At 54.3% G+C, this 26,173-nt stretch overlaps 1 protein-coding gene across 4 annotated transcripts; it reads right to left on the minus strand.

Annotated features, from left to right (window-relative positions):
• Nucleotides 1–11,148: 11,148 nt before the first annotated feature.
• Nucleotides 11,149–26,115, minus strand: PNPLA4 (patatin like domain 4, phospholipase and triacylglycerol lipase). Of its 4 annotated transcripts, none has more exons than XM_037027704.1 (7): nt 26,070–26,115; nt 24,741–24,933; nt 21,814–21,908; nt 21,512–21,647; nt 15,830–15,895; nt 12,492–12,644; nt 11,150–11,718 (listed from the first exon to the last, which is right to left on the minus strand). In XM_037027704.1, the coding sequence occupies exons 2-7, from the start codon at nt 24,918–24,920 to the stop codon at nt 11,578–11,580; spliced, it is 771 nt and encodes a 256-aa protein (XP_036883599.1). In that variant the 5' UTR covers nt 24,921–24,933; nt 26,070–26,115; the 3' UTR covers nt 11,150–11,577. The 4 variants fall into 4 exon arrangements, with proteins under 4 accessions (XP_036883603.1, XP_036883599.1, XP_036883602.1 ...); XM_037027707.1 differs by lacking the exon at nt 26,070–26,115 and adding an exon at nt 25,768–25,998; XM_037027706.1 differs by lacking the exon at nt 26,070–26,115 and adding an exon at nt 25,373–25,998.
• Nucleotides 26,116–26,173: the final 58 nt, after the last annotated feature.

Here is a 26,173-nt window from a genome sequence, read left to right on the forward strand (position 1 = left end):
CAGAAGAATTAAATAAAGACCAGGAACGTTCATTTTCCTATGGATTTTGAAAAAGATAAAATGAAATAGAATTACTTAAAAGCCAAACAGAATTATTAAAAATGGGGGGGGGAACTTCTCAGTAGCCTTTCCTAGGGCGATTTAAAAGTAAGACATCAACCAAAATACTGAATGCCGTCACACCTCAACTTACACTCATTTTGGAAGGAAGTGTGTTGTGGACCACTCTGCCTGGTTTCGGGAATGGTAACTCTACCCCCTGTGGCTAAAGAGGAGTCAGTGACCTCTGGAATGTGAGCCACAGGAGACAAAACTTGTCGCTGGTAGCAAACGCTGCCTTAGTTTCCTCCCATACACAGCCCCCAAAGCTTGGTCGGAAGTCAATGACGGCTAAGTCCCCTCACAGCAGGGGGCAACCTAAGCCAGACTTGGTCACTTAGGAGGCCATCATGAAAGGACTGGGAGGGGGGCTGCGACAAAGAGGGAGCAATGGACTCTCGCCCCCCCCCGCCCCCCGCTTTGACATAGCCCAAGTCCCCATGTCCTCTGGGAGAAGCACTTCCTGGCAGCCTGAATACCTTATGGGGAGGGGTGCAGCTCCTTGTCTTGCTAGAGCATGTCCTGGGGAAAAATCTGGCATCACAAAGACTTCCTGATAAACCTGAGAAATCTGCTCTGCTAAGAGTGCTTTCATTCATATGTTAAGCATTCAAGCAGGAAACTCTAAAGCTCTCTGCCTGACAGACTCTGACTCAGACTAAGCCCTCAGATTTCTTTGAAATGTTACCTACTGTTTGATCCTTGCCGCCCTGTATTCCTGTGGATTACAACCCAATAAAAGCCCTTGGAGGAAGGGGCTGGAGCCCTTTTTCCCCTGAGAAACTGGCCACTGCTCAAGGCCTTTTTCCTGTGGGAAACTGGCCACCTCTCCTCCCCAGGCAGATCACATCATGTCTCAGTCATGTTTACTCTCATCCGTGGCACACGGGGGCACTTGCGAGGAAAGTCACCCCCACAGAAGTGGATAAGACAGTCCGGCCCAAGTGAGAAATAGAGAGAGAGGGAGGGAGGGAGAGAGGAACTAAGTAGTAGAATACATTGACTACACAGCCCTTAGTTAAGACATTGAGCCTTAATTTTTACTCAAAGTACTTTTAAGCATCGGATCAAACTGCGGTTTCCATTTGATTGTCTGATGTCGTTCAACCTCAGACACCATTGTTCCCCAACATGACATGCGTTGTGTTGCTGTATTTGTCTTGCATGTATTTTACTTGGCCCATTTGTGTTAATATTTCTATTCTTAGACATTTCCAAATAAATGGATGGGATTTCGATGTGTGAGATCTTAGAATGTTTTGCAAAAGGCACACAGAAGGTTCCGGTTAACAACCACTCTTATATTAGAAGCATAGAGCACAATTCTGCACATGGAAGACAAGAGCCTAGTTTGAAAATGGTCCGTATATCATGGTTTCCAGAGGAAATTCTCCATTGCTTGTCTTAAACATCCCTGTGTACTTCAGTTTTAAATTTGGGAAATGAACAGAATAGCGTGATTCCTACTGTAGGCAACAAATGACGTCCATTTCCCCCAAAGACGTCCACACTCTCATTCCTGGGACCTGGGGATCTGCCACCTTGGATGGCAGAGGGAAGCAAAGGCCCAGAGAGAATTCAGGCTACAAATTAGCAGACCTGACACCGGGGGGCGGGGTGGGGGGCAATGCTGAGTTGTCCAAGCGCACGAATGCCGTCGTTGGGAAGGCCCTTCGGTGTGGAAGAGGGGGGCAGAATGAGGGCCCACCGGGAGACACGCTGTCGTTGCTGGTGTGGAAGGGGGAAGAGACACGAGGCAAAGAATGTGGTCATCAACCCCGAGAAGCTGGAAAGGGCAAGAAAACGTGCTCTCCACTCAGCTTTCCCAAAGGCCCGCACCTTTGCTGACGGGGTGATTTTTAGCCCCGGCAAACCCCGTACAGGCTTCTGAACTCCAGACGGTACGATTACCTGTAAACTTACATCGCTTCGATCGCACATCCATTTCTGCTCAGTGGATTCACTCCCTTACCCTCCACACGTTTGCCAAACACCCAAGACTCCCAGGTGGCCAAGAGTGGATCAGCCGAGTGCTGGGTGGCCAGGTTCATTGGAAGGGTCACCGTGTCTACACTGTGGACTTGTGGGAACTTTTTTCCAACTCCCCAGGCTGAGCTCCGATGGCTGGTGTTTTTTTTTTTTTTTTAAGGTTTCGCCTTACTTCCATTTTGCCGGCGCAAGGTCCTAGGGCTTCATTGGAAATGGTTTGCATTCTGCTCATTGTTTATTGTCCTTGCTGGCCCATCTCCATGGCACAGCTGGAGGGAAACTGGGGGGGGGGGGGTGGCGAGAGGGGTTTCGTTATTTTGCTCTTCATTTTATTATTTTCTTTTAGTTAGCAGTCATGAAATGAAGCACACGTCTCAAGTCCGCAGGAAGACTCCTTGATAATGACTTCTTCCTTTAGGCATCACTGAATTTTCTCATTTCATCCATGATTTTATTATTTTCTGTGGGCCTTTGTAAGGCTCCCCTTTCTGTACGTACGTGTGTGTCTGCACCCAGTCTTGGTTTGAAACACGAGTTCCTTCCAAAGCTGTGTATGCAGTTTCAACACGTCGTCAATCTCCACGTTTATTTCCTAGCAGCATGCTGTCCTGAGTACATGATGGAATATCGTTCTTTAGATCCGCAATTTTGACAAGTGACCACAACCAATCTATTGATCCCTCCCATCGCCCCGTAGGAAAGGTCGTTACTGATGGCCACACTGCTACGCTGCGAAAACGCAAGTGCTAGCTTTCTCTCTGCCTCTGTTTTCCTCACGGTGTCGGACAGAACGCATATTGGAACAACTGTGGGGTGGAGAGCAGATACAGCCGGAGGGCAAAACCCGAGACCATCCTGCAGGGACTTTGCCCACAGTGTATCGCAGGTACCCATCGAATTGTAATGAAAAGGAAGTTTCCAGATCATACGGAATCTCCACTTTCAAAATCGAGGGATTTTTAGGGCAGAAAAGTTCCTCTGTCTTTGTAAGGACTTTCGACCTAAGTAGAAATGACTATCACTTTTAAGCCTCTGAAACGTTGCCCATACTCACCCTCAGTGATGTAGGGGCGTCTTCCAAAGCAACATTTGCAGCTAGTTGCTTCTTTTGTAAGCACATACGTGTGCTTTCTCTCTGTGATGCTTCGCATTGACGCACATATCTTTTCCTTTTTTTAAAATCAAATACGGCTTTGGAGTTTTGGAAGCTCACAAAAACCTCTCTCGTTCCAAAGCTACTTAGACCTAGAGGAACTGGAAACCTGTTTTTCCCAGCCTCCTTTTAAAAAAAAAAAAAATATATATATATATATATATATATTATTTATTTATTTTGACAGAGGGGAAAGGAGGGAGAAAGAGAGGGAAACATCCATGCATGGTTGCCTCTCACACGCCCCCTACAGGGCACCTGGCCCGCAACCCAGGCATGTGCCCAGACTGGGAATCGAACTAGTGACCCTTTGGTCTGCAGGCCTGTGCTCAATCCACTGAGCTACACCAGCCAGGGCTCCCAGCCTTCTTCTGTCAAGGGGTCTTCAGGGGTCAAGTCTGTGTAGCTAGTTAATTTCTGCAACAGAGGAAAGCTTGATTGGTACTTGGTTCCCCAAACGGTCAGAGGGCACAGTCCGCAGAAATGTTCACAAGGGCACTGAGGTATGTTTAAGGGCTGGGGGAAGTCGAAGCCAGGCTGGCCTGGTGGGTGAGCCTGCTTTGAAGGCCGGCCTGCCCAGGTTATTTCTACAGAAAAAGCGGCAAGCATGTGTTGATCCCCCATCATCCCCCAGGCCTGTAATCCTCAAACAACTTCAAAGGAAGTCTTCCATTCATTTGACAGGTGTCTACACTTCCGTTCGGGAGATTAAGTGACTTACGGGACGTTGAGAGAGGATTAGAACTGTCTGCAAAGTCCCGGTTTGGGGAACCAACCGCTGTCTCTCTTCTTTTCTGTCAAGGGAGTAGATATGGTTCGTCAGCAGGAACTCGCAGACCAACCAGTGAAACACCTCTCTTCCACCAGGAGCCCTGGAGGACGGAGTTGAACAGGTAAGAATAGCATCGTCATTTCAGAGACCCAGATTTGGAAGAGGAACAGATGCACAAGGCCAGGTGACGTTTGATTATGACACGTCACGGATCCCTGACACGCCTGCACGTAATTGAAGATAGAAACGGGAGGGAGGGAAATGAGAACCTGTTCGGAATACAGAGCACTGTGGTCGGGTCGGTTGCCTTTTTTGAGACCTGGCGTGAGCGGCAGGCACAGGCTTATCCATTAAACGACGAATGGAAAGAAAAGCGAAAGAGAGAAGGCAGCTTGGGGAGACGGAGCTGGTCTGGGCGCAGAGCAGAGCAGGTGTGGAGCAGCGGGGAAAAGAGGAAGGAGAGGATGGGAGCGATGAAGTCACGGCAGCCTTAAAGGTGGTCCCCGAATGATCTCGCCGTGGTGCAGACCACTAGGTGGATTCCACGGGTTCACTGGCAATGCAATGAACTCTCACACAATTCCCTGCAGCCTCTGTCCACGAGATTCCCTGCACTCAGTTCCACTTTGCGGGGAGTTGTGTATCTGGACTTTAAGTTTGGCAGAAGGCTCCAGAAAGTCCCATTTCTCTGGACCCATCCGCTCTGATCGCTTGGTCATCTGGCCACCAAACGAGACTGCAGCAAGACAGGAAACGCCACGTGTGCTGGGCGAGACACCCCAGCCCAGCCCAGAGCTGGGGCCTTCCAAGGCTTCCTCCCGCTCTCCAGAGCCACAAACCCAGAGTCGGAGGAGCGGTGTGAAGGAGGCGGTGGGCGGGCGTGGCTCCGTGTCGGTTCAGTGCAGGTGGTGGTCCAAAGTCTCACCCACCACTCGAGCCGGTGTCTTGTAAAAGGAAAACAGGTGGTTGTATACGGTAAGGAACAAACTTTGCCTTTTCTTGTACTTATACTCGTTTTCCAATGGGCCTGCACCGTTTTGAACTAAAACACCTAATTTGCAAAGTCAGCTTTGTAGTGGGAAGACAGGGGGGCATTGGGTGCCGCCCACTGACAATCTGGGGCTGCTGGTTGGAGGGATTTCCTATATGTTTCATGCATATATTTATATTTGTATCTGTATGTAGATGTAGATTTTTTACTCTTGTGTGGAAGAAGAAAACTCACCTGAAACCAACATGGCCCATTTTGTCAGGCTCAGAAAATTCTCTGTCTTCAAAATCACTGCGAGGGGGAACTACTTCAACCCGAATAATGACAGTTGGGGAAGGCTTTGCATGTAGAAGTCACATGTGGCGGCGGCGGGAGGGGCTGGGAGGGCAGAAAGTGACCCTTCCCTCTACAAAAATTCAGGAACACATTTCTCCGAATCCTGTTGCACAGGCTCTGGTGTCACGAAAGGTGAATGGGTAAGAAAAACTTGCAGAATGTGAGCAGAGCTTTAAATAGGAGTACTCATCCAGGTAACGAGGAAATGTCTTTATATAAATCCTGTTATGCCCTGGCTGGTGTAGTTCAGTGGATTGAGCGCGGGCCTGTGAACCAAAGGATCGCAGTTCGATTCCCAGTCAGGGCACATGCCTGGGTTGCAGGCCAGGTCCCAGCAGGGGACGCACGAGAGGCAGCCATACATTGATATTTCTCTCCCTCTCTCCTTCCCTTCCCCTCTAAAGATAAACAAATAAAAACTTGAAAAAATTAAAAAAGAAACCCTGTTACAATCGAAAAACATGAGCGTGCCCAAAACTGAGGGTGACATAAATGTTCATACCTGTGGATCGTAATTCAGTACTTTCTGTTATTTCCGCTTTTTCCCCCGTGTTTCGGATCTCACCTTTTGTTACATGCCACAAATCCAAGTTTGTTTCCCTTTTTCGTGCCTGTTCTCCCATCAATAACCTTCTATCGGTAGCCACAGATTACGCAGGAAGAACTAGATCATGGGAACGAAAAGTGTAGGTAAGGAGTCTTATTCGTGATTCTGAACACTCCATCTGTCTACGTATATTCACGGTATGTGAACCACCTGCTTTGACTTCCCGGGGGCCAGTCTGGTTCAGAAGTCGCAGCTGGCGGTGGCCGGCGATGGGCTTCCAACTCTCTTTCCCAAGCAAGGCAGGCAGCTGGCACAGGTAATGGCATGGCTCCGATTTTTATAATTGGGTAAAAGGATAGGTCTGTGAAACTGGGTATGACAAAACTATAACATACGCTGTCAATGGTCTAGAAAGTCTTCAGCTGTAACTGTGAAGCAAACTGCTGAAGGGACTCGGCGGTGGAGAGAGAAGGGTCATTGTCACCAGACTATGCGTGACCATCACCTACGGCTGGAGGCTGACTCCAAAGGCTCCTTCCTCCCGTGGGAACAGAATCTGGATGTGCATTTCCTAGGAAAGTCAAAGGCACGCACTGTTCCCTGATGCCTTTAGACCAACGTGCTCACTCACACTGCGGCTCTCCCCACAGACCGGGGGAGCCGCTGGGCATCAGGGAGGAAGTCCCTCGCCCTGGCCGGGTGTCAGCGGTCCCAGATTATCACACATCCCCCTCGCAATGTGGCAACTGTGGTGACCAGAGGCAGGGTGACCCTGACAGCAAAGGGCCACGTGAGCATCCAGGCACCCTCGTGGGTGGTCTTGCAGCCTCCTGTGCGCCAACCTGCCGCTCCGGGTCCTCGGCCTTGGTGTTCAGTGCCCCCCCCCCCGATCTTGAGGTGGAAGGGAGCTACACAGGCAACTGGCTGGTTTGACCCGGATACTCAGTCAGAGCATCCACTCTCAGCCGGCCTGGCAGCCGCCGACGTGTACATAGCTATTCTCAACGGAGGTGACTGGTCCTCCTCCTGGGATGGAAACCAAGCACCGCCCTGTGGTTACAGCTCGTTGTTTTCTCCCTCCAAGGTCTGGCTTCCCTAACAGAGCCCCCTCTCAGCCTGGCCCCACAGGCTCCGGTCGGCAGCGCATGGACTGCAGACTTAATCCCTGCGTATCGTAATACAGGAGCCCACTCAGGAGATGACACCCCTGGAGTTTTCTTCTTCTCTGCACCCACTGCACGTTCCTCGCCTGCTGACGCACATGCCTCACGCTTCTTCCCCCATCCCCCGATGGTCCCCAGCCAAAAATAACACCTCCCCCCACGTCACTGACTTCCACGTCAGTGGTCTCTCCATCCCTTTAACATCCAGTATCTTGGGGGCGGGTGGGGAATTCTCTGTATAGGAATGTGCCAATATTGTCTGTATAATCGGCCACTTAGGTCCCTGCCACAATAACTTCTTATTCCGATCACTACGGAAACCACCATCAAAGCCGCATTTCTCCACACTGAATGGATCCCTGGGGAATGTCGTGCAAACGCAGTATTTAAAAATAGAACGGGACGACATTTTTATTATTTATCTTTTTTAAGATTTTATTTATTTTTAGAGAGAGGGAGAGAGAGACAGAGGGAGAGAAACATCCATGTGTGGTTGCCTCTCACACGCCCCCTACAGGGGACCGGGCCCCCAACGCAAGCATGTGCCCTGACTGGGAATCGAACCGGCGACCCTTGGGTCTGCAGGCCAGCACTCAGTCCACTGAGCCACACCAGCCAGGGCAGAACACCATGTTTAAAAACAACGTGCATTTTGATAGAACGAAACTGAAGAAAGGGTGGGTTCGTTGTAGAAAAGGAGAGATGGGGTCATTGGGCATGCAGACGCCCACCTTTCCGATGAGCCCTCAGAACGTGCAAAACTACCTCCGCAACCACACGTACAGAACTTTTTTTTTTTTTACCATGATTCATGATTGGGCACTATCTGTGAGGGAAGCTTAGGAAGCTACCCTCAGAGGACAATCACGGACCAATCACGGACCAAGGATCCCTTGCCACCGTACCATCTGCCCACAGACCAGCAGAGGCCCCGGGAGGCGCATCTCCAAACAACGTCATCACTATCACTCCCACTGCATGCGGCTGCCCGGGCGTTCCTCACGTCCACGACTTTGAACTCGTCGTCACGGTGCCAAAAATACAATTTCCCGGCCAAGGGCACCATGGCGTGTTATGGCGATGGAGCCACGTTTGACCTGCCTTGGAAGGTGCCCGCCAGGCCGGGGCCATGACTCGGCCGCACGACAGTTCTATCTATTTGCGAAACGTCACCCCAGCGGCATTTGTTACCCTGGTTTGTTTGTTCACTAACGTGTTACTACCACAGACACATTCCCCGAGTCCGGGAACTGCGGATTGTACAGTGGTTGCATCTGAAGCATCTTCACACACTCCCCGTCTCACACTGAACTCTCGGCACACACTGACGGGATCGATTGGAGAGGAATATAGAAAGCATGGACCCAGTCCCCGGAATGCATGGAAACACGCTGCAAATCTCGGGCAGTTTGAAGTGGACAGGAATGCAATCTTCCCGGCAAGCGTCGCCACTTTAATCTACTAAGAAGACCCGCTGTGGCCTCTAAGCCGATATGGTAAATCCAGATGCCACTGGAATTAGCCAAAGACGCACTTTACGGCATTGCCTACATACGGTGCTGCTTCCAACCCAATACACACTCGTTTCTAAGGACACGGTGGTTGTGTGTTTCTGGCCGGGAGAGTGCAGGCCTTGCAAGACAGCAGAGACACACTGTGGTGCGTGTGTGGGCAGGTGTCTCACAGAGCAACCAGGCAATGGCAGGCCGATGGCCAGGGACAGACGGCGCCGTCTCCGTGGTCTCTCCCAGCTTGGGGAGCGGGACAACCAGTGCACTTGCACTTCTTGCCCCTTTCCTGGGGCTCGTGGGCCCGGAGTTGTCTCTCCTCCTTGCTGCTCATGGGAGAAGCAGGGGAACGGGGACCTCCCACTGCATCCCATTGGACGGCTCAAGGGCGTCGTCACAGGGAGGCTGTCTCACGTGGCCGGCACTTCCTGGCACGGCATTGGACACCGTTCGGAACCTGGGAAGCCGCTCAGTGGACAGATCTCAGCCTACCACCCAGGCACCCTCCAAAGGCCCACGTGCTTGCCTGCCTGTAGCCATAACGTGACCCGTCAGGACAGGGCCCATTCATGCCCTGGGCGGGGCGGGCACGGGGCCGTCTTCTAAACTGGGCAGGACACCGATCTGTGCTCTCCTGGGTCTGCCCCCAGAAGTAAGTTAGGATATCTGCCATTTAAGCAGCGTTTTCAGACACAGTGACGCTCCACAGCAGGCCAATGCGTGCTCTCCGCACGGCTACGATGGACACGCTTCCAGCCGTTCTACCTTACAGATGCAGGTGCGTGCCCTCCCATACGTACCCGCCCATACTCGCCGTTTTAAGAGAACCGCCTATTTCGAGATTAAGGCGGACATGCAATCATGACAAATTGTGCAGGGCCGCACAGTCACAGATGCTCTCGGCGGCGCGGAAAGGACTGAGTGACATGTTTGCCTTTCTCGTGTCAGTCAAGAGCGGGGGAAATGACCCTGAGGGGACCTATGAGAGGAATACTTAAGTACGTGTATTAGCAGGGAGCTCTGCGTTCTGTCCCGGAGGCAAAGTGAACAGCGGAGCTCAGCAGTTCCAAGGCGAATGCAGCCAAGTAAACAGCGCTCTGCAGATAGATAATCATATTAATAACGGCTGCTGTTGCCACTATTTTCCCGATCGGCAACTGTTGCTTTTCCTCGGGCCTTGAGCTGTGTGGGTAATGACCTCAACTGTCGGTTTTATTTTGCTACGGTGTAGACACACCTTGGGCGAGAACCACCTCAAAGCCCCAAACTTCCCAAAGGGCTGGTTCCTCAACCGTAAAACTAAGGGATGTGAATCCTCTGTGTGATTAGTATTAACAGGACAGCCATTACATGCATGTGTTAAAGAGCAATTTATTGGGGTGGCTCTGGCTCACAGCACCAGGGAAGGTTCAAGTTCTGTAACATCTCCCGTCTGTATTACATTGTATCCTCTTCCTCCGCCTGCAGTCAGCAAGAGAGTCTGTGCGTCTAGAATCCCCGTGCAAAGCCCAGAGCCGGACAGCTGTGCCTTGGCAAGCTTCTGACACACACTGGCTATATCCAGTGCTGCGAATTTCACATGCAACAGTTTTGGTGTTTGAATACTGTGTGCTGTTTCATGACATAACTTTAAAACCCAATCTATGTTGTCTAACTGTCAAGGGAAGCAGTGGGTGACCATCATTACAAGGTAAAGAGAGGTGTTGGGGGGAAAAAAAAGAGAAACGACGAGTGCAATTTTTAATGATAGATCATTGATGTCAGGAAACGGCTCCAACGGGGCCGTGGGGACTGAGCAAGCTGTGGGCACGGTAAGGACCCTGCCAACCTCCCGGGATCTGGGGGAGCAAGCCTCTTCCACACTTGTACACACCAGTGCCACAGGGCCCCGGAGGGCTGGTCGCTGTGAGCCAGCCCCACCTGCTGGGACTGCCTGCCTGCCCACCATCAGTCCACGAGTGTGGGGACACACCCGCGGTCAGAGCAGCACCGAGCAGTGTGGACTCGCCTCCCGTGAGAACTGGGTACAGCCCCACAGAACGCCGCGTCTGCAGGGGAATGCACAGCAGGACACAGCCCCATTCCCCACCCCCCCCACTCCCATGAGAAGTCTGCTGCCCGGTATACATGCCCGTCCATGGCCGTACAAGGTCCTTCAAGGAAGCCACCAGCCACCAGCCACCAACGTGCTGAAAGGTGCATGCTGTAGGGACCAACTGCTTTTAACAGGCCCGATGCATGAAGATGTGTCTTCGCTCGGGGAGGCGGCCACACAGAATGTATTAAACCATCATACAAGCTGAACATTCACATGCAACGACCAGAGGTGACCTATCGAGGGAGTAAGCAGACTTGACAATGAAGAGAGAAACAGAGAACCCCCCCCCCCAAAGTTCATGGAAAGCAGTGAAACAATACAGGAGGTTGGGTTTGTTTTTTTGAAAAATTAAAAAAAGATTTTACTTATTTATTTTTAGAGAGGGGGGAAGGGAGGGAGAAAGAAAGCTAGAGAAACCTCAGCGTGTGGTTGACTCTCGAGCGCCCCCCACTGGGGACCTGGCCCGCAACACAGGCGTGTGCCCTGACTGGGACTCCAACCCTTTGGTTTACAGTGTAGCACTCAGTCCAGGGAGCCACCCCAGCCAGGGTGCAACACAAGAGGTTTTAACTGCCTTGCCAGAGGGGGAAAAGTTACAAATGCCGAGCAACATCGCTGCTCTGCCGTGAGTCCGTGCATAACTCCTGAGGAAGGAGGTGGGCGTGGCTCCTCATGCTTCCCAGCAGTTTGCCTGGTCACGAGTCGTTGTCATCGTCGCCGTCGCCGGGGCTGCCCCCTAGCGGCAGGGCCCCATTCTCAGGAAACGCCTCTTCCTTCCTGGCACTGAGTGAAAGTGGAAGTATGAAAACTAATGACAAGCATCACAAACAGGAACCGATTGCACAGACGTCTGACTCGGTGAAACTGTTGAGCGGCCAGCCCCACGCACGCCGGCCGGGACGTGCGTTGCAGCGCGGACGTTCAGGCACGGTCTTCGAACCAGCTCTCCCTCCGCAGAAACTGGACGGCATCGGCAAAGCCACGCTGGTGCAGGCCCTGCAGTTTCCCCTTGCTGGGGGGGAACAGGGCTTGCTGCAGCCTCACCAAGTTGGCCACGGACAGCTAGGACAGAAAGACAGGTGGGGCTGTAGGGCACGGCAGGGTCGGTCCATGTACGTGTTTTCTGTGACCTGAGCTCTCCCACCGTAGGGGTGATCAGTGATAAAGCGTCAGGAGGAAAACACTAACCCTGAACCGTGAACGCCCCCCCATAGACTAGCTGATGCCCCCCCATTTCTCGGCCTGGGTACGACCGATGTTCCAGGCCTGATGCCTCTTTCTGCAGGGGTCTCTCCTGGGCACTGCGGGGTGCCGAGTAGCACCCCGGGTCTCCCCTGCCAGGTGCCAGAAGAGATGGCCACACCTGTCTGCAGACTCTAGCAAACACCTCCTGCTTGCAACAGCGCCCCCTGTTGGCAGCTGGATTAAGAGAATGGACCTTTCCACGTACATTACTCAGTGGAGACCCGAAGATTCTCTCCCCCAGGTTTATATACTTTATGGGATGTGTATCCTCTGCGTGATTGTCAAGGAAGATACCATCTAACTTCACGTTTCCCTGACATCCTGCCAAGGGCATGGACGTGGAAAGAAGTGAAGAAGGAGAAACCACTTCCCCAATAGGTGGTTGTTAAACTGTAAAGGAGTTACAGACTCATAGTCTGCAAGCACTGAGGCCTAGGTGCATGAACCACATTGTCAAGTATGGAAAGATACATTCCCGACAAGACGTAACTTGCACAGAAAATTATCCGTGGGCCTGCAAGACCGTGCAGGCGTGGGGAGAAGTTTAGGGACGTAAAACTCTTCCCACATCCTCGAGCGTGAGCACTCACCATGATGTCTTGATTGCTGATGTTAACATAGAGGTCCAGCTGCCCTCTGTCCCGCGGGGAGATGTCCAGCCGCCCGCTGAAGGGCGAGACGGTCACGGTGCGGCCCCCCGGCAGGATGGGGAGGCTGTTGGTGAGGCCGCCGTCCATCCACTTCTGTGGAGGGAAAGAGCCCCGTCAGCACCGGGGAGGGCTCTCTGCTCCTTCTGCGCCCCCTGCCTGGGAGAGGCTCTTAAATCGCCATTTATCGGGACTGATCCAACAGCGGTTCTGTTTTAAAAGCAGAAGGTGCGTGCGTACCCATGCCTCGCACGCACACAGTAAGAAACTTGGCAGAACGGGGGGGGGGGTGGGGAGGGGGGGTGAACCTAACCAATCATTCAGAGACTTTAACTCAACTAGGTCCAATCAGACAGACATCAGTTTTTACTGAGGACGGTGCATGCATCAAAGCTACGTGCCATTCGGTTGGGACGCATTCTTTATTAACCCAAGGGCAGAGTCAAGTTCACGTCTGACACTGAACCGACCACCCACCACCACGGCACAGCTCCTTGCTGCCGTGAGAACTGGACAGCAGCATGTTCTGTAGCGAACCGAAACAGAGCCACCGGAAACCCTGCCGTTTCCAAAGTGAGTCCCGGGGACAGGAGGGTGCAGGCCCAAGATGGGTGGGAAGTGCTCCTTAAGACACAGGTACTGCTCAGAAGACTGTACTTTCAGACGGGGCCCGGAGGGAGACAGGTCGACAGAGCGGGTGAGCGAAGCTTCGGGGGCTTCTGCAGCACTGCGTGCCGAGGAAGGACGGCCAAGGAGGCACCACGTGCCTGACGCGGTGTGTTCAAAGCAACAGACTCCAGGTCCGTCCGTGGGCTGACGTATTAACGCACTGAGCTCCCGCAGTCTGTGAGCACACCCACAGGACTCCGGGTCAAGGTCCTCTAGTCATCGCTCTCATGGGAAAGATCCTTCTGTTGCTATGCCAAACAAACAAACAAACAAACAAAAAACAGCGTCTGGTAATGGTTGAATACCCGTCCCCAAGAAACCTTTGCTGAGCAGACCGTGTGCCGAGTTTCACGTGAACATTGAAAATGTGACGTAGGAGAGGAAAGCCGGGCTACTCAGCCCAAAGGCGCATTGAGGCAGAAACGGGGTAGGAGGCAGCATTCTGAGCTCAAAAGAATTCATGCCCTTTTCATAAGCCCCCCCCCTCATTTAAATGTCTTTCTTACTTGTTTTCATTTCTCAGGCTGGGGACTGAATGACCAGACTACATGGTTCACCATGGCCTTGGCCAGCCACCAACTCTCCACCAGGAAATAAATAGTGACAACGTGTTGAAAAAAGGTTCGGAGGGCACTGCCTTTCGGAGAAAACCTGGGTAGACGAGCTGAAAATGAACCTGACCTGGATCATCTCTCGACCGTCGGTGTTTTTAAAAGAACACAATACCCATTATTATATCGTTATATGTGTTATGCACACACTCCTATCCCTGTGTGTTTGAGTGTATGTAACACACCCGTGTTTGCACGGTTCTGTGGATGAAGTGTGTGTGAACATAGGCTTGTATGGGTGTATATAGTTATAGAACCAGTGTGGGGAGAAGGGGGGTTGCAATAAATAAGGAGAACCCATAGCTTCTTTTCTTTCCTTTTTTCTTTTCCTGTTTTGTTTTGTGATCGTTTTGGGCGTGGATACCGGTTCCCAGAACGAGTTAATACCCGGGGTCGGGGTGCGTGCAGGGAAAGACGCACCTTCCAAATTCCTCTGTCATAGTCTCAACTGAACATCTCCCACCACGGGGTGCGGAGTCTGCGTAGGTCTCAGCGAGGGGAGCTGAGAGCGTGCACCCCGTGTCACGGGACTTCAGTCGGGGCGCACGTGACCTCTCCCACTTCAGGACGAGAGGCAATCGGGCTGCTGAGGTGCAGAGTGTTCCGATGGATGCCCTGCAGGGCTAATGACGGCTCTTGCAGGAAATCATTCTGCCGAATCTCGTGGGCTCTTGTGAGCTTGTTCCGATTGGATTAACGAGGAGGGAAAGACGCAGTGCACAGAGCTGCCGGCAGCTCCGGGTGGTGCGGGTCACCCGGAGCCACAGGAGCTGTGTCACTCCCCCACCCACCGCACATCCCGGCAGAGTCCAGCACAAAGTGCTACAGACAGCAGTCAGGGGGGCCCAGGGTCGTCAACCTCCAAGGTCAAAGGAGAAACAGTCGCCCCGGCCAGGCGCTCCGTGCGTGGGCGTGCCGTCCAGTGCCCCAGACTGTCGTGGCTGCCATCTCCGGCCGGGGCACGCGCCTGGCTGTGCTCTGACCATCCCGGACAGAGCAGTGACCTACTGGTCCCCGCGCCTTGCCCTCCTCAGCAGTCCTTGCACAATTTAAGAACACACATACGCTGTGGATGTAGGAAACAAGTGGAACTGATTCGTGAGCAATGTGTGCCTGACCTTGCATCTGTGTTAATGAGAGACTGTATGTCAAATACAAACATCTGGTATGTGTTCCACGGACAGTGTCTAGTTAGGAATGGATGCCTCTGCGGTGTCAGATACTGACTGTGGTTCTACAGTGCATCCCCCGGCTCCGTGTGTGATACATGAGGACACAAGGCGCCTCTGTGGTGTGTGTCACACACCTCTGGCTCGGGTGTGGCAGACACCGTATTTGACCTCGCAGGGGTGCATGCCGGGAGCAGCGGGCACAGGGCAGTGGGGAGCGCCAAGCACACACAGGGAGCGGGGCGCCCAGGGAGCTGGCCGGGCATCCTCGGGCAGCGCTGACAGCTGCCCCTGGGGGCTGCTGCCCGTGACCCTGCCCGCCGACCTGGGCCTCCCGCCGTAAGTGGCAGCCCTGCGTGAAGAGGGCTCTCTGCACCCGCCCTCCTCGAACCCCACGGGTAAGTGCAGGAAGGAGGAGGGGGCTTGCTGTGCGGCAGGGCCCTGGGGCGGGGGGTTTGTGGGCGGAGGGGTCTGGGGGAGCAGGCGTGCCCGGCCGCTCAGTGTCGCATCGTGCCATTTGCAGAAGGGACGGTGACTAGGACTCTTTCAGGAAGAAAGTCTTTCGCACCATGAAACAAAGGACGGGATTTTGAAAGCCGATGTCAAAAGGGGCAGCCCAGTCAGCCTCAACCGTGAGAGCCTCAGGGTCAGGGGCCACCGCCGCTGTGCTGGGTTTCTGTTTTCTGTGAGCAGAAACCGGACCGTTCACGAGAGAACTCCTCTGCGCTGACCGGCAGCCAGCCGCCAGCACGGAGAGTGACGCAAGTGGACCCTGAAAGGGAACGTGTGCACACGGCGGTCCCCGACAACGCGCCGGGGGTGAGGAGGTTACCTGTCCTTTGTACTGCACCGGCCTGAGCCCCGCGTAGACGGGGATGAAGCTGCTCGCTAGCAGAACCTGCAGGGAGACAGAGACACTCAGCTGGTGAACGGAGGCCCTCCCACCCTGAGGACAGGCCCGGCGTACCGTGCACCGCAAAATTGGACCCTTTGTAAAAAACAAAAGAAAATTGCTATCGCCGTTACATAAGTTCTGTATATTTCAAGTGCGCAATGGGATGCACTGAAATAGACAACAGTGGACACTTGCAAAGACCATGGACCCTTCAGTGTTTTCCATGAGTGCACTGACTTCCCCTGAGTAAAATCGGTATTTTCAGGTCAAGACGAAAAGCCCAGTTAGGTCTAAATTCTTGAGTATGGCCCAGTGAGAAAGAGGTATTCCTGGTGTTCTCTCACAGGCTGTCAAAACGATTTCAGGGTCTCGGTCCTGTTTTCCAAAGGGACGAACCCCTGTGCTTGTCCCAGGAACCCGCGGGTCCGGGGTGGGCTGATTTGTGCCGCCGGGACGCTGCTCAGGGAGCCGCGTGTGATCTGCGGGGACGGGGCCTGGAGACCTGAGGTGTGGGCAGGCGGGGATGAGACTGGCTGAGTCGTATCATGGACACAGATGGCAGAGCCTGCCGTTTCAACAGGGCGGTCTCTTCCTCCAGGGTGTGGGCTCCCAGAGCTTTCCCGACAGGGGACACGCCTTATTTTGCAGTGCAGCTTCTGAGCTGCCGCTGATTTGATTGGGAAAGGGAACATTTAAGCCCCGGTCTTTCAATAGTTAAGCAGAGACTTTGGGGCGGTTTGCTGGCGGAGGTCCTGAGGGCTTTCTTTGGCCCGGCACACTTGCAGACGCATGATGGCCCCCAAACGGATTTGAAAATCCTTGTTCAGAATGACTGGGAACTCGGAGGGTGTTGTGGGCTCTGCTCCCAAAGGCTGTTGACTGCGAGGTGAGGCTAAAGGACAGTCACGCTGGTGAGCCAGTCCCCGGCGGGACGCGATCCCCACAGGAAAGGCCACCCTGACGCAGCGGGAGCCTGCTGCCTTCTGCGTCCCGTGCGGGAACTCAGTGGCCTCGGCTCCACGCCCTGGCTCCTCACTGCCAAAGCCCAGGGAGACATACGCGCGCACAGGCTCACGGGCTCGCTGCTGAATCGTCTACGGGGCCGGGCTCAGCACCAGCCAGGGTCTGCCCTTCTCTGGGGGGCGATGGAGACACCTGGCGCCCCCCACCCCGCCTCCACTGTGGGAGAGGCGACGACGATGCCTCCCCACTGCTGCTGGCCTGTTGGGTGCGAGAAGACAGCGCACACACCGGCAGCGCACACACTGTGAATTCACAGTCCTGAGAGGTCTGCAAAGATCTGATGCTCTATAAATATAATGATGTATTTCTCCACGCTGCACGCAGATAGGTGCCCTACTTAAAAAAAGAAATCCCTCCCCACAGAGCCAGAATTAAGCGGTTCGTGTTCTCCCTGTGTCAAAGTAGAATGCCAGGTTCACAAGCTAATGCTCGGGGCTCTTCTGAAGCATTTGGATGAAGATGCGGCACCGTGACGTTCCCGCGGAAGGTGACGGCAGGAGTCCTCATAAATGGCGGGAGGAATGCAGGGGCCGGGACACACCTGTCGCCTCCGAATCAAGGCACCTGTTCCCTCCCCGCTCCGCCGCCTCTGATAACGGCCTTTGGTCGGCACATCAGAGTAAGTTCGCAGGGGGAATCGGCGTCCCACACTCGGGAATTTCACGGCTTCTCTCATTCCCAGTGTGCTCCCCGCCGTCTTTTCTGTAGAAGGACAGGTGGACTGACCTCCCAGGGCCCCTCAACAAAGCACTGGCCCTGAGCCTGTGCTGTGACCTGTCCCGCCTCCTCGTCTTGCCAGTGGACTTGTCTCCCCGAGAAACCTCGGTACGTCCAGAGCAAGGGTTCTCCGTGGGGGTGACTGAGCCCTTGCTCTCCCCTGGGGACACAGAGCCAGGTCAAGGTGGAGGGCGCCGACGCAGGGAGCAGGCACCTGCCTCGCTGGCCCTCATTCCCTGGCCCAGCACTTGAGGCCTTTCCCAAATGTGAAATCGTGCACGGGGGCTTTGTTTCAGTCTTACTGCACCCACGAGGATAGACGTAAAGGTTAGTGGCGCCCTGGAGCCACTGCGTGAGACACGGCCAAGCGAGTCTGCAACCCACACTCTGGCTGGCTCTCTCCGCGGCACACGCCGTAGAACAGGGGCTGTTCAGAACCGCACGTGGCCTGGCTTCCTCAGAGAAGAACTTGCCAAGCAGTCTCGGCTGTACCTAAAGTTGACTGGGGAGTTTAACGAGGATCTGGCTGCTTCTTCGGGACCTGCTGGCGTGGCTGGAACTCAAAGACAGATTCGCAGTTCTCTTCCCCAGCCTCCCCGAGATAGTGGCCCATCTGGGATTCCGTCCTCACCTCACCTCCCGGCAGCCAGACGTGAGATCTTGCTGCACGCACATCCTACTACGTGCGTGGAAATTGAGGACCTTTAGCGATGGGGACAGCGTTTCTCCGCAAGAGAGATGCTGTTCTTCCTGGCAGGCTGCTGGGTGTATAGGTCCGAGAGGATACATGTCTGTCCAGAGGCAATTCCAGAAAACACACGGCATCCACTTTGAACGTGGACCATCCAGAGATCTGCGCTGGGCAGACACCAGGCGTGCATGGCGCCTTTCAAAGTCATTGTCCTCAGCCATGGAAGCGACGTATGGCTATCTGAAACAAAGATTTTCCTTCCTGATGACGCTGTGTTGAAGACGAATGTTCAAATGTGCGTAGGTTTCCTGATCTCATCTTTGCTTCTGGGGAGGAAAGTACAGACTTTCTGGAGAGGGAAGTAAACCCAAGGCCACTGTGCAGGGCAGGGGTGCAGAGCCCCCCAGAGACTCGAGCTACTCCTCATGAGTTGCTTCCCCTCTGTGGAAACCCAGCCCCCTGACTCCACCCGAGGATGCGAAGGGCTGGCCAGCGGCTTTCTTCTCTCCTCGCCCTGACCTGGATGGTCAGAACCCCAGTCTTCCGGCCGCGCCACTGCCGACAAATGCTCCCACCAGCCGAGCACCTTAGGCAGGGCGTCTGCCTGACAATGTCACTCCTCGCAGGGGGGCCATTTCCTGTCCCCTCCTGCTCCTCTTCTCCCCGCGCCTGGTCTCCACCCAGTGTTGTTCTTCTGAGCCAGATGCCTCAGAGGATTCTAGCAGACACACTCACGTTTGTGTAGCCACCACCTGCCATCAAGGAGCCGTGCACCCTTCCTTCCTTCGGTTCTGAGCAAGGCTAGAGCGCTCTCCGAAACATTTGCAAATGCTGCTTGTATACTGCAGGATAACTGCTAATTATTCAATTATCCCCCTTACAAGGTATTACACATCGGCGTCAACTATTTCTCTTCTGTTCAATGAACTCCAATAATTACACCCATTCTCTGAACAGTCATTACCCAAAACAAAGGGAACCAGAGGAAATCGTGTTTACTTGTTGCGAGAGTGTGCCCATGCTGCCGTAACTGATTACCAGGAACTCGGAGACGTAAACGGCCCCATCCGTGACCCCGACGTCTGCAGGCTGCAGGCTGGCGGGGGTCTCACCCGGGCCTCAGCAGGGCTGCAGGGCTGCGGTCCTTCCTGGGCTCTTCTCACTCACACCCGGCAGTGCCCCTCCCGCAGCTGCGGGACGGAGGCCCCTGTGTCCTGCTGGGGTGCAGGGAGAGTGCCCCGGAGTGCCTAGAGAGGCCTGTGTGCTGTCCTTCCGTGGGCACGGCCACGTCTCAGACCCAGCGAGGGGGCAGGCAATCTGGAAAACGTGTCCGCTGTGGAGGACCTAGCGTGGGTGCACCCAGACTGTCCAGGATCATGTCTTGTCTCAGGACATAACGGCACGGACAAAATCCCACAGGCCAAGTCCAGTGACATAGTCACAGGTGCTGGGGACTGGGCTGGGGACGGCTTTGGGGGCTGTCACTCAGCAAACACGTCCTCGCACACAAGGAGCGGAGAGGAGGGTGTCCTATCCAGCGCACAGTGTGACCACACAGACGGCCAGACCCTTGGAGTGCAGGCCCGGCCGGCCGCTGACCTGCTGGATGACTGTGTGCAGGTCACTGCGCGTGCAGGATCCGGGTTCTGGGCTCTTCTCCTCTGCTTTCAGTTACACTGCAGGAGGGGGGCCCCCTCGGCTGGCGTATTCGTTCGGGCGTGTTCGTTCACCGAATGTGTACGGATGGAGCGGCCGCCGTGCCAGGGGCTGGGACATGGCGGCAGACAGAAGACGGCGACGCTGCCTCTGTGCCTTTGGGGAGCTCCCATTGCTGTGGAGGGAGCCGGACAGGAGAAACCAAACGCACAAAGCCGCAAAGAATGGACTTGGCTGAACAGTGACGAGCCCATGGGGACGGGTTATGGGAACAGCTGTACAGAGGGTGGCTGAGCACAGGCCCAGTGGGGACGGACTCCCCTAGTTTTAGGACCCCGGGGCCCCTGGGCCTGTTGCCACTCACACCGGAAGCAGGGTCCTGACACACGGGAAGCCTCATGTGCCTATATCGGCACTGACTGCCTGGGATCCCTCGGGCACGATGGACCAGGCCCCCTTCACAGCTTGTAAGTCTGCATAAGGGTGTAATGAGGTGACAGAAACACCGTAGCTTCGCCTCCGAACGCACTGGTGAGGGGCTGGCGTCAGCAGGACACGGAGGGCACACATTCTAATCTCTTACAGCACGAGGCAGCTTTCCTCGCCCCTTCGACGTTTCATTAGGTGTTTGAATGAATGACGTGGTTCGAACAGTGAGATCCAAGCAGTGAGATCCAGCCGTGAGCACTGATGCATTCCCCATCCAATCCAGGCGGAGCCCGGACCTCTCGTGGCCCGTGCACACCTCGTCCTGTATCCAAACACGCCTGCTCCGTGTCCCCGGCAGCCTGCTGTGAATCCCCCAGAGGGAAAAAGAAAGGAAAAACCACCCGTCTTTGCTAAGAAAAGCGCCCCCTTCTCGGTGGACAGAAACATCGCCTATTACCTTAGCATGCACACGGTCAGTTGCACATTGGTGGCCTGAGCGTGTTGCAGACATAGCGAATTCTCAACCGACCAACCAACCGTCCAGTGCCTTTGGATAGAAAGGAGGGCCTCACAACCACAGGAAGATGCCACAGGGAACGCAGGATTGAAAAGTTGAGAGCTGGGTTCCACCACCCGTCCCCACTGGCCATGAGGGAGACCTCGGTCCGCCCCGTGAACCCTCTCACTCAGGTCTCCTCCGTTAAAAAGCAACGCAAGGGAAGCCAGTGCACCCGTCGCTCTGACTCACAGAAGGGCCAGCCGAAGAACACAGTCCACGTTCAGAGTCTTACCTAAACCGCCATGACTAGCTACGTTCATGTAAGGAACCGATTTATGGCTACTCGACTGCCCGGGAGGCCCGCCTCCCAGAATAAGCGTGAGGGTGCTGAGCATCGCGAGAGACGCGCAGAACTGGTACAGGGGCCGCGGCAGCTGCGTGTCCGCAGGGGGTGGGTCCACTCACCCCCTGCACCATTCGCCGGGCACGCCCCGTGTCAGGCGCGAAAGAACACGCTGCGTCTACAGAGCGTGGCGGTGCTCGGTGCCCGGGAGAAGGGCTTACGTCGGCACCCGCCCTCGCCCTCGAACAGGAAGTGCGTTACCTGAATGAGGTCCTCCCTGGAGGAGAAACTGGAGACCAAGAGGTTCTTTCGGGTCCTGGTGTTGGTGATGGAGACATGCAGTCGGTGGTGGGCCACCTCATGGGCGTCGGGAGGGAGGATCAAGTCCATTCCGCTTCTGGGGAAGAACGTGGGGCCCACGTCACTCACCGCGGGCCACCCAACGCCCTGTGAATGCAGGCTGGGCCGAGCTTGCCACGGCTTAGGAAGCGTGGGCTCACCTCGGCACCACCTCCATGCGCTCTGCGGGGAACAGGCCGTGGGCGAGACAAGGACACACATACCTCAACCGGGCCATGAAATCGTAGCCAGGGGTCGCTGCCCCGAGAGACTGCCTTCGGGTTTCTTCAGCCAACTGGTAGATAAATTCATTGCATTCCTGAAACATAAAGATCATGGGTGACTCTACGTTTTGATTAAAAAAAAAATCATTCTGATTGCAGAACTCTGTTCCGATCACACACGGCACCTGGAGCCTGTAAACCCCACGCCGGCCTTCGGAGGCCAGACTCCCGCACAGGTGCCCAGATGCCGACGCCTACCTGGCCTGGCCCTCGCTGCTGTTCTTGGTCCCCCAGCAAGCTCTGTGTTGCTTCCAGGGCAACCTTTGCTGCTTTTTTTAAAAATCCTCTCCAAGGGCATGGCCACAGCTGGGGATCTCCTGAAGGCTGGGACTGTGGTTGAGCACATTCTTCCACAGACTTCTCTGACACGATAAATCCCCTCTCCCCCTCCCCACTCCGTGGCTCCGACTGTTCAGGACACCACCAGTATCAGAGGAAGGATTCCCGATGACTGGCGACTGTCCTTCGCAAGCAGTGAATGCGAGCCTTTGGGGACCAGTCTTGGGCACTGGGATTGAGTGGACCTAGCAAGCAGCGCAGACTGGGACCCACGGATTCGGCCTCCGTCAACTCCTCTTCACAAAATCGCCCACCTGACAGGGAAGCAAATAGGCCTGAAGAGAGTAACTATCTTTCCTAATGTCTCATCGGGCTGCGGCCGAAAATAGGAACAGCAGTTGGACAGGAGACGGAGGTGTTCGTAGGAGAGGCAAGGACCAGTGACAATAGAGAGCAAAGACCCCAGAGGCATTGTTGTCATGGAGCGAGGAGGCAGCTAAGTCACAAGGGGCACAGAAAGGTGGGCCCTGTCCTGAATGAGCCAGGAGCCGGGGGGGCGGGGGGGGGGCGGGGGGGGCAGGTAGGACGGGAGATCAGCAGCCCTGAGTGCTACAAGGTGGGTGTGCTGGAGGTGGCCGGACAAGAGGATGTGTGCTCGCCCGTCAGGAAGCTGCTCCGGGCTCCCAGGGGACAAGTGGGGCAGCCCCCCAAATAAAATGCATGCTCCTTCTAGTAAGCTGGGCAGCACTCAGCCGTTGTCTGGTATTAATTTTAGTTACCCACCCCCCCTGCCCAGATGGGAAACTTATGAAGGAACGGAGTCAGTCACCCTTGCGTCTCGCCATGGCTTGCAAATTATGAACAAGCCACGAGGGAGGGCTTGCGCGCTGAGCTCTTTACCTAGCAACGTCTCCATCTGCCTCGTACCCAAAAATACACCAGCGTCAGGTGCCCCTCTGCATTATGCATGCGTGCGCTCAGAACTGGGTTGATTACGCCCCTACTTGTCACAACTCCAACGCCAAGTTGTGCAGGAGCTCACACCATCAGGGAGAACAGAGCTCACGGGGATTGGAGTGGGCAGAAGACAGTGGGCTCGAAAAACCCGAAGCCCTCCTACAAGTGGTGTGTTTCAAATGGTAAAAAAAAAAAAAAAAAAAAATAGCCTTAAGCCAAATAGCTGAACAGTTACTGGGAAGGAGAAACGAGGAAGGCCTGGGTACATGAAGCGGCATTTCCAACCCCCAACGTAAGTGGGGGTAAAGACTCATTCTTCCGTCGTGCTGGCACAAGTCAGCGACGCGAACGGGTCTCCAAGGCACCGTGAAATAAAGCAGCACAGGTCATGTGGTTTGAACATACGGTGAGTCCAGGCTCAAATTCAGGTAAAGCACTGCGTGTGTGACCATCACCCGATTTCAGGCTGTATTTCCACATCGGGTTCATCCTCCACCACACCGAGTACATTTCCAAACCGGCTGACAATGTGCAACAGAGCCCACCCAACTGCAAAGCTCAGGGTTTCCCCCGCCTGTGAAAGACCGCCCCACAGTGGGGGAAACGGCCCCTAGCAGCTTCGGAAGGAAAACACGGCTGGGAAGGGAGTGCCCGCCATAGCTGGCGGCTCCCAGCCCAGGCGTCTATCTGGAAGGCGTTTGTGCCTGACTGACAGTGTCCCCGACGACGCCAGGTTCTCACCCGGCGTGATCCCCGGAGCCCTAACTTCTCCACTTGCCATTGAAGCCATCCTGGAAAGACTTGGTGAAAAGACAGGGGCATTTCTGAATCACTGGCCTCGAATCCAGTGTTCCCTTTTACAAGCAGCTCAGCGTAGATCTGAAAACACGATCTTTAATGGGCAACATGTGCTTGTGGAAATTTAAATGTCCCTTAAATTCATTCTTGGACACAGAAGTGTTCATCGTCTTTGACTGCTGTTCAGAGGCCCCTGGGTACGGAAGGAGTTAACAAATACACGCTCCACCTCTGAAAGAAAGCCGGCTCTCCAAGTCAGCGAATGCATAATCAATGCCTAGAAGCAGAACAGAAATTTTTAAAACACAGATTGCATTCAATGAAATATTTAATGAAGGCTCATTTTTATTACTTCGGGATAAACTGCTTGGAATTCGAGGCTTCTTCGTACTGTGAGAATGAAAAACAAATTAACTTCTAATATCATTCCACTTAATAGAAATTGCAGGCCCCCACTGAATGCCTAATGGGAATCGGGAAGGACCGAGTTAGCCACCCGCCGCCACCTGTTCACCGCCTGGAATAAGGGACCCTGGATCAGAGAAGGGAGAAATGCCTTGTCCTTGAAACAGAGCTTGAATCTTAAGACTACGCAAACGTTCCAGAGTAAAACCGGGCATTACACTTTCTGCCTCACTGTCACCCCCAAATGATCGTCTTTTCCACCGAGGCCCCAGCCCGGGTCCCTAGGGATTACATCGCAAACGTTTTAACCTTTTGTTTCCCAGGCGAAGGCCTATTTCTCTGCAGTTAACTCCGAGTTAACGTCCGCCTTTGCTGTTCAGGCGTGATTTCTGGCGGAGGAACACGGCCTGGTGAATATACTTAGTTACCTCGATTTTTTCTGGGGCTGTCAGCAGGACAGAAGCGGCCAAGGATCCCGCCGAAGCGCCGGCGAAGGCCTTGACGTTCTTCAGCAGTTTTTGTCCGTGTTTGCAAAGGGCCGATGCTGCCCCCAAGTGGTAGATGCCCAGAAACCCACAGGCTGCAAAGGACAAGTTGACGGGCTTCATGCTGGCTCCGAGACTGGCCGCCCAAGAAAGAGAAAAATGCTGTGAGTGGCTACATTCTATGCTAATCATCACCCCAAGCCTCTGTATGAAGAGAGAATTCTTTGACCTAAACACGGCATTTTCAGGCAAAGCCTAAACACCCAAATCTTTCAAGGAAACGTCCCCCCCCCATCTCTCACCTTGACCCAGTGTTGGAAAAAACAAAACCAAACCAAAGTTACAACACCCCATATTCGTTCAGTAGCTTATGCAAGCTACTGAATAAATATAGGATTTATTCATGAGATTATGCAATCAACGACTTAATTACTTGGCAAGACACAGACGGGTAAATTCCGATTGGCAATGCACTTGCCAATTTTTTTTCTTGACCTTCTGAAAACTTTTGGCGGCCGGGCTAAGACGGTGGGAAGGTAAAACCACCAGACTGTAGCAAATCCCCAATGACTCACACATTTGGTTTTTCCAAGTGCATGGGTGCATTTCAAATGCAAGTCCCGGCTCCCCGCCCCTTCCCATTTCCATTTGGAGCACCCACTGTTCCTTAAAAGTAAATAAATAAAGCCCACGATTATTCAATAATGTAATACAGTTCACAGCCAAATTTCCTAGGAAAATCTGAGGTCCTGCCGGGCGAGGGCATTGGAGGCCCAAAGAAGGGTTATTCGCACCACGTGACACCTGTAAACCTAACTGTAAAACTGCTCAAGCCTCAGAGGGCAGGGATTTCCCCCCGCCCCCCCTTGCATGAAACCGTGCCCCCGCAAAGCTGCTCACTAGTCAGCCCTTAGTAGCGCCTCCTCGGGGCACCCCAGGACCCCAGTTCCAGGGTCATCATAATAGGCACCTGGCCCAGGCTTCGAATTCAGGAGACTAAAAACCTTTGCACCCTGTGGGGGCGGAAAGCTCAGCCATTGCAGCCGAGCCCAGGCTTTGATTTAATTACAGCCGATCGAGCGAGTGGGGAAATGGGGGCTTAATCTCCAAGGAAGCCCGCCCAGGCCACGCAGGCCCAGTGTCCACCCGAAGCCTGGAGTGGGGGACAGGACGGAGGTGCCGGCCATTACACGGCCGAGGAGGACGGAACCGACGCTCCAGTCGCCGGAGCAACCTCTAGGGGACCAAGGCCCGCCCCTCGCCCGTCCGTACCAGCGCCCCGCGCAGCCGTACCTTGCACGCTTGAGGCACTTCCGTGTTGAACGCCCCAACACCCCGCCCCCGCCCGCCATCACCGTAACCGGAAGGCGGGGCCG

The sequence above is a fragment of the Sturnira hondurensis genome, unplaced genomic scaffold (assembly GCF_014824575.4).
Source record: "Sturnira hondurensis isolate 20B ecotype Veracruz unplaced genomic scaffold, ASM1482457v3 Scaffold0019234, whole genome shotgun sequence".
Classification (NCBI taxonomy): Eukaryota; Metazoa; Chordata; class Mammalia; order Chiroptera; family Phyllostomidae; genus Sturnira; species Sturnira hondurensis.